General features: G+C 38.9%; 4 protein-coding genes and 1 long non-coding RNA gene across 11 annotated transcripts; 2 read left to right on the top strand and 3 right to left on the bottom strand.

The window, feature by feature from the left end:
- Window positions 1-1,368: 1,368 nt before the first annotated feature.
- Window positions 1,369-3,488, bottom strand: LOC6630236 (alpha-taxilin). The gene is made up of 4 exons (XM_002054540.4): window positions 3,314-3,488; window positions 2,839-3,239; window positions 2,540-2,686; window positions 1,369-2,473 (listed from the first exon to the last, which is right to left on the bottom strand). Exons 1-4 carry the CDS (start codon window positions 3,383-3,385, stop codon window positions 1,486-1,488), a joined length of 1,608 nt encoding a protein of 535 aa, XP_002054576.1. The 5' UTR covers window positions 3,386-3,488; the 3' UTR covers window positions 1,369-1,485.
- Window positions 3,489-4,183: 695 nt separating this feature from the next.
- On the top strand, window positions 4,184-4,933 carry Vha13 (V-type proton ATPase subunit Vha13). Its single transcript, XM_002054541.4, has 3 exons — window positions 4,184-4,353; window positions 4,506-4,606; window positions 4,675-4,933. Exons 1-3 carry the CDS (start codon window positions 4,272-4,274, stop codon window positions 4,843-4,845), a joined length of 354 nt encoding a protein of 117 aa, XP_002054577.1. The 5' UTR covers window positions 4,184-4,271; the 3' UTR covers window positions 4,846-4,933.
- LOC138910864 (uncharacterized) lies at window positions 4,858-5,435 on the bottom strand. Its single transcript, XR_011416020.1, has 2 exons — window positions 5,361-5,435; window positions 4,858-5,299 (listed from the first exon to the last, which is right to left on the bottom strand). It is a non-coding gene; the product is annotated as an uncharacterized lncRNA (long non-coding RNA).
- Window positions 5,400-16,462, top strand: subdued (anoctamin 1). Of its 6 annotated transcripts, none has more exons than XM_015172246.3 (15): window positions 5,400-6,143; window positions 9,295-9,664; window positions 9,729-9,797; window positions 9,870-9,959; window positions 10,337-10,497; window positions 10,565-10,733; window positions 10,788-10,908; window positions 10,973-11,084; window positions 11,148-11,706; window positions 11,760-11,963; window positions 12,020-12,481; window positions 12,539-12,714; window positions 12,781-12,886; window positions 14,672-14,810; window positions 15,409-16,462. In XM_015172246.3, exons 1-15 carry the CDS (start codon window positions 5,743-5,745, stop codon window positions 15,600-15,602), a joined length of 3,333 nt encoding a protein of 1,110 aa, XP_015027732.1. In that variant the 5' UTR covers window positions 5,400-5,742; the 3' UTR covers window positions 15,603-16,462. The 6 variants fall into 6 exon arrangements, with proteins under 6 accessions (XP_015027732.1, XP_015027731.1, XP_015027730.1 ...); XM_015172245.3 differs by having other exon boundaries at window positions 9,292-9,664; window positions 15,409-16,461; XM_015172244.3 differs by having other exon boundaries at window positions 9,292-9,664; window positions 9,870-9,941; window positions 15,409-16,460.
- On the bottom strand, window positions 12,880-14,045 carry LOC6630214 (uncharacterized). 2 transcript variants are annotated; one of them, XM_015171426.3, is made up of 5 exons: window positions 13,634-14,045; window positions 13,456-13,577; window positions 13,234-13,390; window positions 13,067-13,171; window positions 12,880-12,991 (listed from the first exon to the last, which is right to left on the bottom strand). In XM_015171426.3, exons 1-5 carry the CDS (start codon window positions 13,821-13,823, stop codon window positions 12,975-12,977), a joined length of 591 nt encoding a protein of 196 aa, XP_015026912.1. In that variant the 5' UTR covers window positions 13,824-14,045; the 3' UTR covers window positions 12,880-12,974. The 2 variants fall into 2 exon arrangements, with proteins under 2 accessions (XP_015026912.1, XP_002054579.1); XM_002054543.4 differs by having other exon boundaries at window positions 12,890-13,171; window positions 13,634-14,010.
- Window positions 16,463-16,529: the final 67 nt, after the last annotated feature.

Raw genomic sequence — 16,529 nt, 5'->3', positions numbered from 1 at the left:
TACGGACTCGGCCCGTGGGGGAAATTGAGGCCATTCCATGTAGTCGGACGCCGCTTTATGCAATTTAAATTAATTTCTGTAATTATTTTAGTGGCGCACTTAAATGGCTTTATTTAAAATGCCAGGGCTTAGCGTCCGGCCTTCGTGCGTCTGCGGCTCGGCTTAGTGGCATTACGCATACGCCACGTTGCATGTGTCTAAAATATTCACACGAAACTGTAGCATGACTGACTAGAATGACAGCTGCGTGCTGCAAATAATTAAGTTGCGTTTGTTTAGAACCCGAAGAAATGTTGACTTCGACCAGCCGCAGTCTCTGACATGTGTTGCATTCCGTGGCAGACACTGTGGCACCCACAGTCGACGCGTTGTGTTTTGTTGCAACAACTTTTTGCAAACGAAACTGATGCAAAATTATTCACAACTATCTTAAAAAGTTTCGCATTTTGCTTAACAAATTGGAAACTTAAATGTTTTGCAATTGTAAACTTGAAAAAGCATTTTAACTTTCGATTATTATTAGAAGAAATTACCCGGCATTGTGCGGACACCTAAGCCACGCAGGCTCATGACGATACTACGATCCTTGCGTTGATCCACACTCAGTCCGTCAGTCGAAAAAGAATATTTAAAAGATATTTATGTCACCTAATGCCCGGTGATAAATCGTACAGAATATTGTATTAGATCTCAACACGATGATGAAAATAATAAAATGAATAAAATTCTATAAAAACGAATATATAATAATAGCTTTCTTTTGATTATAAAAATTGACTCAAACTATCAAATATCATATCATATTAATATGTACCAGCTATTTATGATACATAAATGATATGCAGACGAGCTTGTAGCCCCATTAGCATATTTGATTGCCTTTTATAAACTAGTTTGCTTTACGTAGTATCTCACGATATTATAATAAATCTTTGAAATGTGAACGATGACAAATTTAAACTATGTTTTAAAAATCGCTAGGAATTTCTTGATTCCTTAACTCAATTGTCTGATATGTTTAGCTGCAGGTTTGCCAAAAAAAAAGGTGTTACTTGGGCCGATATTGCAATTATTAAAAACTTCTTAATAATAAATGGTAATCTATAATATATTTCATGTCTCGATCGACTCTCGACCTTAAGAAAGGTCTATGGAATCGGAGATGTGTCCTTCAGTTTGCTACCCACATATAAAAATCTGTATACCCTTTTTATTCAGAGGGTCTTAACCGAATACGCAAATAAATATTGTATATATTTTTTGGAAAATTATTTAATTATTTCTGATATTTCTTTTATACAGCTCATAAATTGCGCATTAATAAATAGAATTTATAAAATAGAATAAATAATTATTTAGCTGGATAACTGATAGTTTTACAATTGTTAGCTTGTTATATATTTTAAAAATGAATATGACAAAATGCACACATATATAGGAAGGAGGCATTCATTTCAAGTAAAAGCACAAAAACAGTCGAGGACTCTAAACTTCGTTGGAATCGATCAACCCAGGCACTTCCAATTCAATAGGCGCTGCTGTAGCATTGCTTACATCTACCTGAGATTCTGGCACAATTTCGGCATTATATTCCTTTTCAGTTCCTTTGCAGCTATCACCAGACGCTTGCAACTGCTCCACATTGTCAGATACCACTAGCTCTGGCTCGGGCTCTGGCTCAGGCTGTGGCTCGGGCTGTGGCTCAGGCTCTGGCTTCAGTGTTGATGGCAATTCTTCTCTGGCGGTGTCGGATTCGGGCTCTGTAGCCGCTGCCGCAGCTGCTGCTGCCGCTGCTGCAGCCTTTGCCTTTGACTTGGCCTTCTTTTTGTTGTTCTTCTTGGCATTGTTTATTCTTTGCTGCTCCTCAGCTGCTTGACGCTTCTCAGACTCAGCGGCGGCTATTTTGGCATCATTTGTGGTGAGCAGCTTCATTTGGCTTTGTAAATTGGCTAGCGTTTGCTTAAGCTCAGCACAGTTGCGGGTCATCAGTTCCATTTTGGAATTGTCCGTGTTAACTGGCACAGCTTTAATGGGTTCTGGCTCAGGCGGCAGCTGCGGCATGGCAGGAATCTCAATTTTCTTATCCCGCAGAGTCTGGTGTAAAGTTGTGCGCTCAAGTTGCAGGGCGCGCAGAAGCTTCTGCAGTTGCTCCACTTGCTTTTGTAGACGCTCCGACAGCAGATCACGATGCTGCTTTTCTGTGGCCAGTTCAATAACCGTCGCATTAGCCTTCTCGTATTTCTGGCGCCAAACCAATGCTTCCTTTTCAATTTTCTTGGTGTGCTTGGACATTTTCTCCAGCTCAACCTTGTAACTGCCAAAGACTTCATTGGACTTCTTAAGCGATTGCTGAAACTCATCATATTTGGCGGTATAAATGTTAAGCTGCTGTTTGAGCTGTTGCTCGCGCTCTGTTAGATCCTTGATGGCGCGTTGCGCCTGCAGCAATTTCTCTAGGCCAATCTGATTTTCTCTGTGTGGCATTAGAAACAGAAAGAGTTATATAGTGAATATTTTGCAAATATATTATTATACCGACTTGGTCAGTATCTCCTTTTCCATGGCCGCTTCAACCTGAGCCTTGTTCAGCTTGGCCTGATGCAGCTGGGACTCGAGTTGGACCTGCTCATTCAGTTTTTCCAGGTGCTTCTCGCGTGCCTGATACTGCTCGGCCAGCAGTTTTAACCTAAAAGCAAATCAAATACGCAAATAGTGAACATATGGTCGGTTTATGTCTGTGTGTGGCAGCCACAGATACATCCACAGGCACAAGGCATGCAGTGCCTATAAATAGACGGCGCACGCCGGTGTTTGTCTGTTAATGGCAGCGCCTCTTACTTTTTGGTCATTTCGATGTTGTAATCACGTAATTTAATGTTCTCCTCGTTGTTTTTGGACAGCGACTTTTGCACCTCGTTTAGCGAGTTCTGAAACTTGGTTTGGCTCTCCTTGCGTCGCTCCTCCTCCACCTTGATTTGCAGCATGCTCTCGTTTTTCACCGACTTGAGTATGCGCTGCTGTTCACGGCACACTTCCTGCAGCTTATCCCTCATCAGAACACTCTTGTTCAATTCCCGCTGCACCTGCTCCTTCTCCCGCTGTTGCGCCTCAGTGTGCCGCTGCAGAGCGCGCATCTCAGATGTGAGTCGGCTCACTGTCTTCTCGCTTTCCACATGCCGCTGTAGCAACAATTTCAATTTTTCCTCGCTTGTGCTGCATTCTTCCAAGGATTTGAGCACCTGGTAACGGGCAGCATTTTAATTTTCCTATTGGTGTTGCCAAACGTTTAATCTAATGCGCTATGACAGCTTACCAAATCCTCAAGCTTCAGTTCCCGCTGTTTTTCATCACGTACTCCACGTTTACTCTTGCTCCCTTTCTCCATGGTTTATCGCCTCTATATATGTGTATATACTGTTCGTTCAAATTTTTACTATATTTGTTGAGTTTGCTAGCTACAGCGTGACCGAATCCTTATACAAAGAAAATGCTGTTTTATTTAAATAAACCTAAGTGTTTTATTAAAATGTACTCAAAATACTGACCCCTATTTTAAATTTGCGAAGGGCATAATCATGTATACGTTGTTGTTATCGAATTTGATCACTTGATTTATAGATTTTTACATAAAATTAGTTTGTATTGAACAATAATAATAGCCTAATGGCTGCTTTTCATTCATCTACGTAATATAAAAGTGTGTAAAAATTAATACCAATTATATACTAAATATTTTTTAGCCTCAATTGTGGTGGCGACTCGATAATTTGAAAGCACCGTTAAATATCGTGTTTAACACACAAAAATACTGGTTTAATTTCAAATTAAAACCTTTTTTTATATAAGCGTTGTCAAATGTGGAATTCTTAATTTATACAATTGGAATGCCATCTACAACTATAAGTAGTCAGCCTATATTATAGTTTGTAGACTTATGTAATTCATATTCTTGCTGTAGAACGTAACTCATTTATTTTCCGCAAAAAAAACAGTGGGAGGAGTATTCTGTTATGCTGGAGGAGTCCAATATCGAAGAAGAGTATCGATAGATTCTTATCGTTGAACAAGTATACTTGGCAGCTCTAATTTTATATTCGATACAATCGATTCTCAGGCCAATTTTGTATGTATGCGTATGTGTGACTTCGTCATATGACATTTTTCACGTCGTTTGTATTAAGTCCGTCGTCGTCGTCACTTGCTTTTTTCAACTTGCACTGATACCACGGTTGCAGCCAGCAGAAAAACAATAAGTGTTAATATACCTTAAAATGGCCAGCCAAACGCAGGGAATCCAGCAATTACTTGCTGCCGAAAAGAAGGCAGCTGAGAAGGTTGCCGAGGCCAGAAAACGTAAGCCAAAAACCAATTAACCATCCAATTGGATAGATACAAAAACCTTACGACTTTTTCGCTATCGACGTTACGCGCGTCGAGCAGTCACATGATTTCTGTTTGCTCAAGTAAATATTGATAGAATGAAAAAATCGTTGCATCAATTGCAGGCAAGGCAAGGAGATTGAAGCAAGCCAAGGATGAGGCCACCGAGGAGATTGAGAAATTCCGCCAGGAGCGTGAACGCTCCTTCAAAGAATTCGAGGCCAAGGTTAGTTGCCAATAAGAATACCAATTAAAATAAAGATGTGAACTTTTCTTCTACACTTACGAAAACAGCACATGGGTAGCCGCGAGGGGGTTGCAGCGAAAATCGATGCAGATACTCGTGTAAAACTCGCCGATATGGAGGGCGCCATCAGGACGCGCAAAGAGCCCGTCATACAGGAGATCTTGCAATTCGTCTACAACATCTCGCCCGAAGTGCACAAAAACTACAACAGGAAGTAAATTTTTGGAGCATTGCTCGTTTCTATTGTAAATTCGATGTCCAAAATGCATAATTTAGCCCCTTAATAATAGTGCATACTATATTAAACACAGCTGTATTATTATTCCATATATTAAAAATTTGTTGTTTCGCCGAGCTAGAAACTCGGTGCAGTTAAAATCCAATTACGTGTGAATCACTGATCATTTTTGCGATTCCGCAATTGTAACATAATGTTTTGTTTTGTTTATGTTCTATTCCGTATAAATACAAATTGTTATATTCATTAAAAACATGTTTCAATTTAAGTTTATATTTACCTTAAAAAGCTCTCAGTTTTGATACGTACTGATAAAGATATCAGGCACGTTCAGACATGCATGACAGCTGAGTAACAGTTGATTAATATTAGCTCCCCTCGCTGTTATCAAACATTCGCCCATGCTTGTGTTGCACGATTGATTGTATGACAAGCTAGTAGTTTTTATGGTATTTTTTAGGTTATTTTCGTTTAGGTATTTATTTTTTTGCTTACAAATTGTAATCGTTAGTGTTTATTTTCCTTTTGCTTGGCGAGGTGGTGTTCGGTTTTCCGCGGCTCTGAATGCCGCTATTTTCGGCGCAATCGCTGCAATGCAACTGCTTAATATAAGGTTTAATAGGCAGTGATAACAGCCCTCCGTCTTTGAAAATTTCTCATGCTCGCAAGTTGACCTCGCGCTGATTAACTTGGCCAACGCGACCCGAAAATTCTGCTTGCCTTACAAACACATACACACACACACACACACACACACAAACACACACACACACACACACACACACACACACACACACTAGCAAATGTCATGTGAAAGTAAACAAGTCGGTCGAGAAATTAGCAAAGCGTAGCCAAAACCAAATACATCTAAAGCGAAATGCTAAATTTAGATAATGCCGATGCCGATGGCGATGCAGATGAGCTGGAAACGCCGCCTACATTGCCCCAACCGCCAGCTCAGCCCGAGGAAGAGTCCCTCCGGCTGCTGGCAGAGCAGAGCAAGCGACCAGAAGATGTTGCGATTCAGCCGCCCTACACGGCTCCATTGGCCCCCTACGACATGGAGCTGTTGCAGCGAGTTGGCCTAAAGGGCAAGCTGGTAGCCGAAGGCAGCGTATGGGGGGCAGGCGAGGGCAAGCGGAGACTAAGAGAGGCGAGCGGCGCGGAAGCTGCGAGCCGGTTTGTGGAACTTGAGCGGAGCGGCATTGCCGGAAAAGCCAGCCACTTACCGAGTGAATCACTCAGCTTGCACGAGAGACGAACCAGATTTGCGGAGAGGTAAGCCGGGGTATATGCTATCAATGAATGCCCTTAGTATAGCGGAAACGTTCATTAACTTAATTACATTTCGTTTATTTCTATCTTTTGTTGGTTTCGTTTTGTTTGTGGACAGATACAGGGTGACTTGTCTAACAAGCTACACATCAAATAGATAAATTACTCTAACTAAATTATAGTTCTATTGGAAAGAGTACTCTAATACACTCTCCAATATTTTGATAAGACTGGAAAGTGCGACATTAGTATAAATTTTCTTAAATATGAAATTAAAAAGATTATTATAATATGCTATTTTTTCTCGTATAGTAAAATTTAATCAATTTTCGACATAAAATTCATGAAATTTTCTGGCAAATATTATTCACAAAAATCTGTTAAAATCAATCTCCAATTTCCGTCCGTGAGCATGGTTTTTCAAATGAAACTATTTTCCTATTTGAAATCGTGATTTTTTGGGATATATTAAAAGAAGTAGTTCGATTGAGCGTCTATTTCTATAGAAAATATTATTCCACAGTATTTATTAGGCATTGAACAAATATAAATAGTATATTAAAATAATAATAATATCAACTTTACGAGCAAGGTTGCAAGGTTTTATTTCGCTTGGCATTTCTAATGATAATATATCTGAGCTCAAATGTCAATCCCAAAGATGATATAACTAAACGCTCTCGAATACCTGTTCTATAGCACCCTATAGCAATTTATCAATATATCTTTGTAATTGACAAATAATTGTTTACTGCACTCTCGAGCTTCGTTTATTATTCGTGTTATCAACAGTCAAAATAGTGGAAACTTCTCCAATAATTGTTGTTGCAAACGCGACACCTCACACAGACACACCTCACAGGTTGTCCGATATGCCTCACACTGATCTGTTATGCTCAACAAGTGCTCTCTCTCTCTCTCTCTGGTGCTCTCGCTTTTGCATGGTATACAGAGGCAGACGCCGATAACAGCTGTGTTGTGCCGCGCTCTTGTCTGTCTTGTACATGTCTGAGCAGGTTGTAGAGTCTACACTGTAGACACGTGTGATTGGCTAAGGGAGTGGGTGAGAGGGGGGGTGGGCGGTGGGTGGGTTAAGGAGACTACCCGGTAAACGAAGTCTCCGCTCAGCTGTTAGCGCTGGCTCTTTGTTTCTTTTTTCTCAGTTTGTTGTCGCTGCTGCTGCGCTTTGGTCGTTGCCATCGCATTGTGGTTTTTCTTCTTCTTTGTGTTCGTGCGCGACGCTCAAATGTTAATTTTATTAATAATTCGCGTGGACAACGGCCAACAGACATCATAAGCTCTTAGCTATTTTATTTGTTTGCGGCACAGCTCTCAGGTAAACAATGTCAGAGTGGGTCGGTTTAGGAAACGGAAACGGTAACGCGCAGCACGTTTAGTTCCCTTAATTCGCATTTTTTTCTTTTAACTTATCATTTTTTTGTATTACTCATCAGCTCGGGGACATCAGACAAAGATTTCTCTGTCTCTGTCTTGCTCGCAGCTGTTTATATTATATTATTTATTTATTTTTTTTTTTTTGGAATTTTGTTGTGTGGGCGCGCAAAAGTTGCGTGTGTCATTATTCCCGTATCGAAATTCCGGATATCTTTAGAAAGTGAACTACTTGCATATATCATTGACAATGCCTTATATAAGCTATATTCAAAATGTTTTGCACATTTGCGCCTCTCTCACGTTGTATTTTGCATCGCGCATCGTACAAGATCTTGAATAAATTTATATGCTTTGGCCTTGATTAAAACAAAAAAAAAAACTTTTTTTTTAAATTCCGAAATAAAACTGTGGGTTTGTAATAGTCTAAAAAAGAGTATACATTCAACTTGTCTGACTGAACTGTGTGTAAATTTGAATAGTTTCTGAAAAAGCCTCAAACTAATTACCTTGTGCTGGAAGGTCAAGAAAAAAATAAAAAAGGCCCAAAGAGAACAATAATTAATTATGATAAATTATATTCGCTGATTCCTATTGACTGATAGATAGATTCCTATGAAAGTTTCACTGATGGCCAGATAATTGAAAAGGTTAACAGATTATAAACATTTACGTATTGGATCAATATAAATATGTAACAAGTAATTATACGATTGTAGATCTGAAACATAAACCGAGTTTTTTTGTCTTCTATATTTATATAATTTTCTTATCAGTAATGCCCTCCATTTGGAAATTATAATATAAGTTCATTTTGATTAGCAGCCATGCATAATACTACATTTCTTGATGCTTGCAAGTCAAATAATATGTATAAAGGGGATTTATATATGAGCATTATAATAATGAGGAATTCTATTATCAAAATCTGAGTATAAGTTTCTTACAATGGATGTAAGGAATTTGGGAAACTCTGTTATCTTTCACATTGTAACGGAAACAATATTCATTAGCCCTGAAATGTAACTTGAATGTCGAGTCATTTCTTCGTTTATGCATCTAACCGAATACCGAGTACCCGGGCACAGGTACTTTTGAATAATTGATGATTCACGATGAATGAGTGTTAGTTAAAGTTAGGAGTAAAAGCCACTGCATCTGAATCATAAGTGATATTCAATGAAATGTGTTTAACAAGCAAATATCAAATGTTGTATATAGTATATACTTAATATATATGAAATGTGCGGGCGCTTTTCTCATTAGCAAGTGTCAGCGAATCGGCATTTCTCTCTCTCTCTCTCTCTCTCTCAATCTCAAATATATATAGCATATTAAAAGTGCTGAGAACTTTCGAACGAGATACTCAAATATCTCATCTCTGGTTTATTTCCAGTTGCATTTTCACAGTTTGCCTGCTTGAGCTATAAAACAGCTGCATAAATAATTAAATTCTTTGACACAGAAATAAACAAGGCGCCTGGCGGCTGGCCTAAAATTTAATGTACTAGCCTGGCGATTATTAAGTATGCGACCCATTTAATGTTAACAGCTCTCCCTCATATTGACCTATTTAATTGGGGAGTGGTGCGAAATGCTAACGAGCGCCGGGCACGCCAGGTCGCAGCAAGTCCCTGCTGAGCCAGAAGGTCAGTGGGAGACCAGAGGGCAGCATTGATGAAATCAGTCGCTCATGTTTATCCATGTCAAGCTGTAGTTGCTCGAACTATCTAACGATATGTAATATTTTATGCCACAGCAGCTCGTCCACCCTAAAACTGCCAGACACTGCCGGGCAAGTGCCCAACGGCAAGGGTAGCCAACATAGGAGCACCAGCTTAAATCAGTCTACTCCACTGCTGCCAATGACTGAAGCCACATTGGTGGCCAGCAACTACGATGACCGCGAATGCAGTTGTCCACGTGAATTTTACCAAAGAGCCGAGCTCAACACCTCACTATTCTTTGAGGATTGCACGCGTTCGATTGATTTTGTGCTCGCGCACACGATCAATGCACACGAACCGACGGAGGCGGAAAATGCGGAAAAGCGACGCGTATTCCAGGAGAATCTAGTGCAGCAAGGCCTGGAGGTGGAGCTCAGCCAAAAGGACCAAATCTACTTTGTCAAGGTGCGTGACTCTAAATTGTCTAGCCAACAATTATGCTCATTATATTTGCATTGTAAACTTTCAGATACATGCACCTTTGGAGGTGCTGCGCCGTTATGCGGAGATACTTAAGCTGCGTATGCCCATGAAGGAGGTGTGTACCCAATTCTGTAATCGTAAACTATGGATACACTTGAATGATACACATGTCTTGTTGTTATTTTAGTCATTATGTAATATGCGCGTATCCGAAAGATCAAATCGACTACACAATGCGGCGCACTATTTGTCCAAGAAGGTCTGCAAAAGTGTCCAGGTCTTAGTTTAACATAATTAACAATCTTTGCAGATATGCTCCTTACATGCGCTGCTCAACTAAATGTGTCTCGATTTTTAATGTATTTGCTATGTTTATGCTTCAGCTATTAGCCCTACTCGTTATCCAATGTAAATACTTTCGTACAACTGATTCCAAATTGTGTATTTATATATAATTGAAAATATATTGGCATTCAGCTCGTGATCTTTTAGTTCGATTTGTTCTAGTTAACCCAAACTGTAATCCCACTTGAAATTACATATTTGTATTCTTATATATTTTTGTTTTGTTAACCAACATTCCATTCGATTAACCTACAACTTCCCTGTACTTTTTACAATGCGTAAATAATCAGCATAATTTTATTCTTACAGATACCCGGTCTATCTGTGGTGAATCGCTCCACGAAAAGTGTATATTCTAGTCTGAAAACAGTCTGTCAATTCTTTATGCGCAATATCTATGTCGACGAGCAATACTTTCCAAGACGTGCGCATCGCTTCACGGCCATTTACAGTCGTGATAAGGAGTATCTGTAAGTGAGCACGAAGCATAATTGTAGCGATCAATTCATTTCAATATATATTTATAATTATTTATAGGTTCGATATACGTCAGGACTGTTTCTTTACAACCGCAGTCCGTTCGCGTATTGTGGAATTCATTTTGGATCGCCAGCGCTTTCCTGCCAAGCGCCACAGCGACATGGCCTTTGGCATTGAGCGTTTGGTGGCCGAGGGTGTCTACTGTGCTGCCTATCCACTGCATGATGTGGGTAGCTTTGAGTGACAAATTTCAATATATCTTATGGCAATTGCTTTGCAGGGCGAAATCAATGAGAAGGGCACCATACGCGAGCTGCTGTACACAAACTGGGCGTCGGTGAAAAAATGGTATCGTTACCAGCCGCTGGATGATATTAAAGAGTACTTTGGCGTTAAGATTGGTAAAAGCTCAGGCTCAAAGCGACAGTTTCAATCGAAATGAACACTTTTATAATTTGACATCAGGTCTGTACTTCGCTTGGCTGGGCTACTATACGTATATGCTGTTGCTGGCCTCAATAGTGGGCGTCGCTTGTTTTCTTTACTCCTGGATCTCACTGAAAAACTATGTGCCCGTGTAAGTTGCTGGCAGGTGTGTCAATTCGGGACATAACTAATTGAGATTTCTCTCTTCTTGCAGTAAGGACATTTGCTTGCGCTCAAACTCAAATATAACAATGTGCCCGCTTTGCGACTGGTGTGAATTCTGGAATCTCAAAGAGACTTGCAACTATGCCAAGATAACATACCTAATTGATAATCCAAGTACGGTATTTTTTGCCGTATTTATGTCGTTTTGGGCGACATTATTTCTGGAGCTTTGGAAACGATATTCGGCTGAGATAACACATCGCTGGGATTTGACGGGCTTCGATGTGCACGAGGAACACCCCCGGCCGCAGTATTTGGCGCGCCTGGAGCACATTGAACCCACACGCACAGACTATGTGACCAATATGAAGGAACCGACAGTGCCCTTCTGGCGCATGAAGTTGCCAGCGACAGTATTCAGCTTCTCAGTTGTGGTGCTACTCATAGCCTTGGCTTTTGTTGCCCTGGTCGCGGTTGTCGTTCATCGCATGTCCATGCTGGCTGCTCTAAAGGTGGACGGCAGCGGCATGACCACGTCGAAAGCGATTGTTCTGGCCGCTGCATCGGCGGCATTTGTTAATCTTTGCTTGCTTTATGTACTGAACTATGTAAGTAGCTAGTTTTCATATCTACTGTCTAATCTGATTGTTCTCTTATTTAGTTGTATAATCACTTGGCCGAGTATTTGACTGAGCTGGAAATGTGGCGCACTCAAACGCAGTTCGACGATTCGTTGACGCTTAAGATTTACCTGTTGCAGTTTGTGAATTATTATGCCTCCATATTTTATATAGCCTTCTTCAAGGGCAAATTCGTTGGCCATCCGGGCGAGTATATAACTGTCTTCAAATACCGTCAAGAGGAGGTAAGCTTGCATTTCTTTAAAGGTCTGATTGATTCTAATTGGTTTCTCATTTGAAGTGCTCCTCGGGCGGCTGTCTGACGGAGCTTTGCATACAACTGGCCATAATAATGATAGGCAAGCAGGCATTCAATACCATATTGGAGGTTTACCTGCCCATGTTTTGGCGCAAAGTACTGGCCATTCAGGTGGGCTTGTCGCGGCTATTTGGCAATGCGGTTAAGCCAGACAAGACCAAGGATGAGCGCTGGATGCGCGATTTCAAGCTGCTCGACTGGGGTGCACGTAGCTTGTTTCCAGAGTATCTGGAAATGGTTTTGCAATATGGATTTGTCACCATTTTTGTGGCTGCCTTTCCGCTTGCTCCGTTCTTTGCGCTTCTCAACAACATACTCGAAATGCGCTTGGATGCCAAAAAGCTGCTGACACATCACAAAAGGCCAGTTTCTCAGCGTGTCAGGGACATAGGTGTCTGGTATCGCATACTGGATTGCATTGGCAAGCTGAGTGTCATCACGAATGTGAGTTGGAATATGATTTTGAATGATAATGTAGACTGAATCATTATGTTTATTTAGGGCTTCATCATTGCCTTCACTTCAGACATGATACCACGTTTGGTCTATCGTAGCTTAAAGTCACCAGATGGTACTCTGAACGGATACTTGGACTTTACCTTGTCCGAGTTCAGAATATCAGACTCCTCTAAGCTACAAAGCCTAGCAGGTGATTTTTCCAACATTACCACGTGCAAGTAAATAACACTAAAATATTTTTAAGTTATTCAAATTAAATGACATTCTCCTTTCTTTGCCCAAAGATACACGGACTATCGTGAGCCGCCTACATCACCGGAAAAATATCATTTGACGAGCATGTATTATATTATCTTAGCTTGTCGCTTGGGATTTGTTGTGGTTTTTGAAGTGAGTTCTGGGTTGTTCGTTTTATTTGTTCCATTACATAAATGCTTGTACATTAATTAAGAAAATACCTTGATTTAGTGAAATCCATTTAAATAAGTTTGCTTTCTGTTCGTTCAGATGTGTATAGAATTCCAATTAATTGCTAGTCAACGTTTCAAACCTTGATATGCTGAAACATACCCGAGGTTTCCACAATGCTCTCCTGCAGGGCTCGATTCTCATTTGTCGATGATTTCAACATGCGATAGAGCGCATAAATGGCGTATGTAAACAGCGCATTCAGAACTAAGCAAATCGATTTCAAAGCAATTTCATTAATCATTATTTAAATCGTATCGAAAACTTACCTGTAAAAACACCAAAGAGCACACTACGTGCTATGCGTCGATCTATGGAGGCATCCACTTCGTCAATTTTCAGCTCCAAGCTTACGAATACAGCCACCTCTATGACCATAGATACGCACGCATTGATCAACCAGGGGGCAATTGAAATAAGTCGTTGCTATTCAGTCAAAAGGAAAGTATGGAGAGATATTCATAAAGTACTTTCATTAGCATATTCCTCACCTGTTTGATGCCATCGACGAGAATGCCAGCCACCACTAGATTTATCAGTGCCTTAACCCAAACGGTCACTGTGAGTATCATATAAAAAGCCTGTGAGAATTCATGGACCAGCACATAGTCGACTACAAAATGAATATGTATTATTTTTATTGTGCGCATCATTTGCGCCTGGCTTTACCCAATGTGGCCACAAATGTTCCAAAGGGACTCAAGATCTGCACATCATTTTGCTGCCATTGGTTCAAGTCCATAAAGTCATTGTACAGATGATAGCTGCACAGGCTCAGGATGCTCAGAGCAATTAGTGCATCCAAGCAGGCTATGCTGAGGCCCAAAGTGCGCAGATTCAAACAGGCAAATCTTTTCATTTTGGCTGAACTTTCAAATTGTTGAAATATTTGCTTTCGTGTTCAATTATTAATGAAATATCTTTTTTATTTTATGAAAATATTTTTGATATTTTAGTTGTGCTTTTGTATAGTTATGTTGCTTAGAAAACTATTGCTATTTTATATCCTGGCATTTATTATTATTTTTTATTTTTAAAGAAAGCGTGCGTTCGTTTCGAAGTACTTGCCGCAACTAAATCCAAATATTGCAATGTGTGACAAAATTAAGTGCCATTTTCACTGAGTTGCCTTTTCACTTTCACTCTTAGCATTCAGCATTTGCCAATTACATACGCATACATTTAAATGTGAATGTGTATTTGTATCTGCAGATTGAAAAGTTCTAGATGGGCTTTTTGCTTGCACCTTTGTCGCACATGAACTAGATCTGTGGGCTTCTTTGTCTGTCCATATTAGCGTTAGGTGTTAGTTTGGATTGGGAAAGTGGAAGCAGTAAATATCGCGGTTTTACATTTTTTGCAGCTATCTATTCAATTCTCGACCATGCTGGGATAGAAGCTAATGTATAGAAAACAAAGCAATCGGGCTGTTTGATTAGTGAAAAAATTAAATTAACTAGAAACCCAAGTTTCAATTGGTTTGACGCATTTTTAAGGTTTTACCTCGAGCTAATGACCCCAATCGCTTAGGGTGATGAAATATTGCAACTGTGCCAGATACAATTTAAAATGGAAAGGTCTAATGAAATGATGTCTAGCAATTAGTTGAATGTAAAAGCTCTTCGAAGGTTGTTCTCTAGATTATTTAATAAGTTCGTTTTCAATTTGTTCAATTAGAGTTTAACTAATTTATATTTGATTTTGCAGAACTTTGTGGCCTTAGTGATGATATTGGTACGCTGGTGTATTCCGGACATGAGCGTGGAACTGCGGGACCAAATCCGACGTGAAGTGTACATAACCAATGAGATTATCATAGATCAAGAAGCACAACGCGCGCGTTTTGGTAAAAAACAATCATTATTTTTGCGAATATATATAGTAAAGGGTATTATAATTTTGTAATGAAGTGTGTAACGCATAGAAGGACCCCGGCAGTAGAAAAAGAAAAACTAGTAAAAAGTTGCCTTGTCTAGTCTTTCAGCTTTAGAGCTAATGTCATAAAACTGTGCCTAGGTCTGTCTTTCTGATGCAGGCAGAATGTTGGAAGCAGTCGGATAAACTAGGCATTTGTTTACTTTAAGTAACCTTTATTCAAATAGGTGTTATCTTGTAAATGTCTGACCAATATTGTTTTTATGATATCTTTATGGAAATAGGCATTTCTAAATTTAAAAATGCTTCACATAGTTGACAGAAATCTTATCAAAATCTTACTACTATATCATATAGCTCTATAGAAAGAAGAATCTGTCGGTTTGAATGAAACATTAGTTTGTTTTTTAAGGTATCTCCAGAAACTCTGCATTTAAGAGTTCATAGTTCTTCTCATTATTCATAAGGATGTTTAAGCTTTGCAGATAGTTATATTTATAGTTAGTTATAGATAGTTATTCTTTCTTGTCTATTTGCAATGTCTTCAATAATTTATTGTTTTCTTTTAGAACGTGCGAAACGTAACTATTCAGTTGTACAAAATCCCAGCGAACAAGATGTGGATGCTGCATCTGTAGATGAACCAAATACGAAGTTCATACAAATTGAAAAGCTACTCACCGCGAATCTGTCGCAAATTGAAATGGACTCAATTCTACATGGCGAAAACTCGACCACAGGCATCTCTGGTGCAGACTGCTAGAAACTACTCTGTTAGGCACAAAATGCTCAGTGATTCGCACCTGATTGTTAAACTTCTAGTTGAATTTTTAGCTTAGGTTTTAAAAGTGCTTTATTGTGTTATGCCAGTTCCTTTAAAAAACTTAATTTGAATTTTTTGTTTTTTTTTTTTTTGCAAATGTTTGCAATATGGTTTTAAGCTTTACTCATTAAACATTTCGCATTTGTTGAAAACAATCGCGAGTGTGATATAAATTCAAGATACTAAAGTGCAACCTTATTTAATCACCATTATTAAAGTCCAACTAAAGTGCCAAACTTAAAGCTTGCACAAAATGTAACAAAATATGCATAATTTTAACTTAAGAATATGTCATTAATATATTCTTCTAAGGGAAATACGTTAGCTTTACGGTCTTGTCAATAATGATAAAAGCACAACAATCGGATTCAATTATTTTTGAATCATTTTCTTATTTAAATATATTTTATTGTTTCGTTGTGATTTACTTAGTCAAGAGTTGCGTATATAATATTCTAAAAAATCTTTGAAATTTTCATCTATTTGTACTAAATCTCAGGCTCTCTCGAAAGACCCATTCAAATTCTCATGTATACAAACAAACACTATATAAAATGTGAATCTATTTTAGATAAAGTAGTTATATATATATATTTATAAATATAAAGTTCGTATATTATATAATCAGGGCAAATGAATGTATAATGAAGGTTATTAAAACGACAAACTGAGTTTGTGCATTAAAATGCATCTTATTCTTATAGTTTCTGAATTAAAATGTTCAATTTATCGAATTGAGAGGATGTTCGTGCAATTGTGAAATATTACATAATTGTAATTACTTAATTGAAATCTGATTGTCTGAATTCTACGTATTTGAAATATATGTAAAAGCGAAAAACTGTATCAATTCTATTCTTGGATTTA

The sequence above is a fragment of the Drosophila virilis genome, chromosome 2, assembly GCF_030788295.1.
Source record: "Drosophila virilis strain 15010-1051.87 chromosome 2, Dvir_AGI_RSII-ME, whole genome shotgun sequence".
In the NCBI taxonomy this organism is placed as follows: domain Eukaryota; kingdom Metazoa; phylum Arthropoda; class Insecta; order Diptera; family Drosophilidae; genus Drosophila; species Drosophila virilis.
This window is presented reverse-complemented; position numbering and strand designations above follow the sequence as displayed.

Coding starts and splice junctions, on each gene's coding strand:
- LOC6630236 (XM_002054540.4), bottom strand. CDS start 3,385: ATGGAGAAAGGGAGCAAGAGTAAACGTGGAGTACGTGATGAAAAACAG. Junction 3,240..3,313: donor AACTGAAGCTTGAGGATTTG/GTAAGCTGTCAT, acceptor GCCCGTTACCAG/GTGCTCAAATCCTTGGAAGA. Junction 2,474..2,539: donor GAAAAGGAGATACTGACCAA/GTCGGTATAATA, acceptor AATGCCACACAG/AGAAAATCAGATTGGCCTAG.
- Vha13 (XM_002054541.4), top strand. CDS start 4,272: ATGGCCAGCCAAACGCAGGGAATCCAGCAATTACTTGCTGCCGAAAAG. Junction 4,354..4,505: donor GGTTGCCGAGGCCAGAAAAC/GTAAGCCAAAAA, acceptor CATCAATTGCAG/GCAAGGCAAGGAGATTGAAG. Junction 4,607..4,674: donor TCAAAGAATTCGAGGCCAAG/GTTAGTTGCCAA, acceptor TTACGAAAACAG/CACATGGGTAGCCGCGAGGG.
- subdued (XM_015172245.3), top strand. CDS start 5,743: ATGCTAAATTTAGATAATGCCGATGCCGATGGCGATGCAGATGAGCTG. Junction 12,715..12,780: donor TCCAACATTACCACGTGCAA/GTAAATAACACT, acceptor CTTTGCCCAAAG/ATACACGGACTATCGTGAGC. Junction 14,811..15,408: donor AGCACAACGCGCGCGTTTTG/GTAAAAAACAAT, acceptor GTTTTCTTTTAG/AACGTGCGAAACGTAACTAT.
- LOC6630214 (XM_002054543.4), bottom strand. CDS start 13,823: ATGAAAAGATTTGCCTGTTTGAATCTGCGCACTTTGGGCCTCAGCATA. Junction 13,578..13,633: donor AACATTTGTGGCCACATTGG/GTAAAGCCAGGC, acceptor TTCATTTTGTAG/TCGACTATGTGCTGGTCCAT. Junction 13,391..13,455: donor TCGTCGATGGCATCAAACAG/GTGAGGAATATG, acceptor TTGACTGAATAG/CAACGACTTATTTCAATTGC.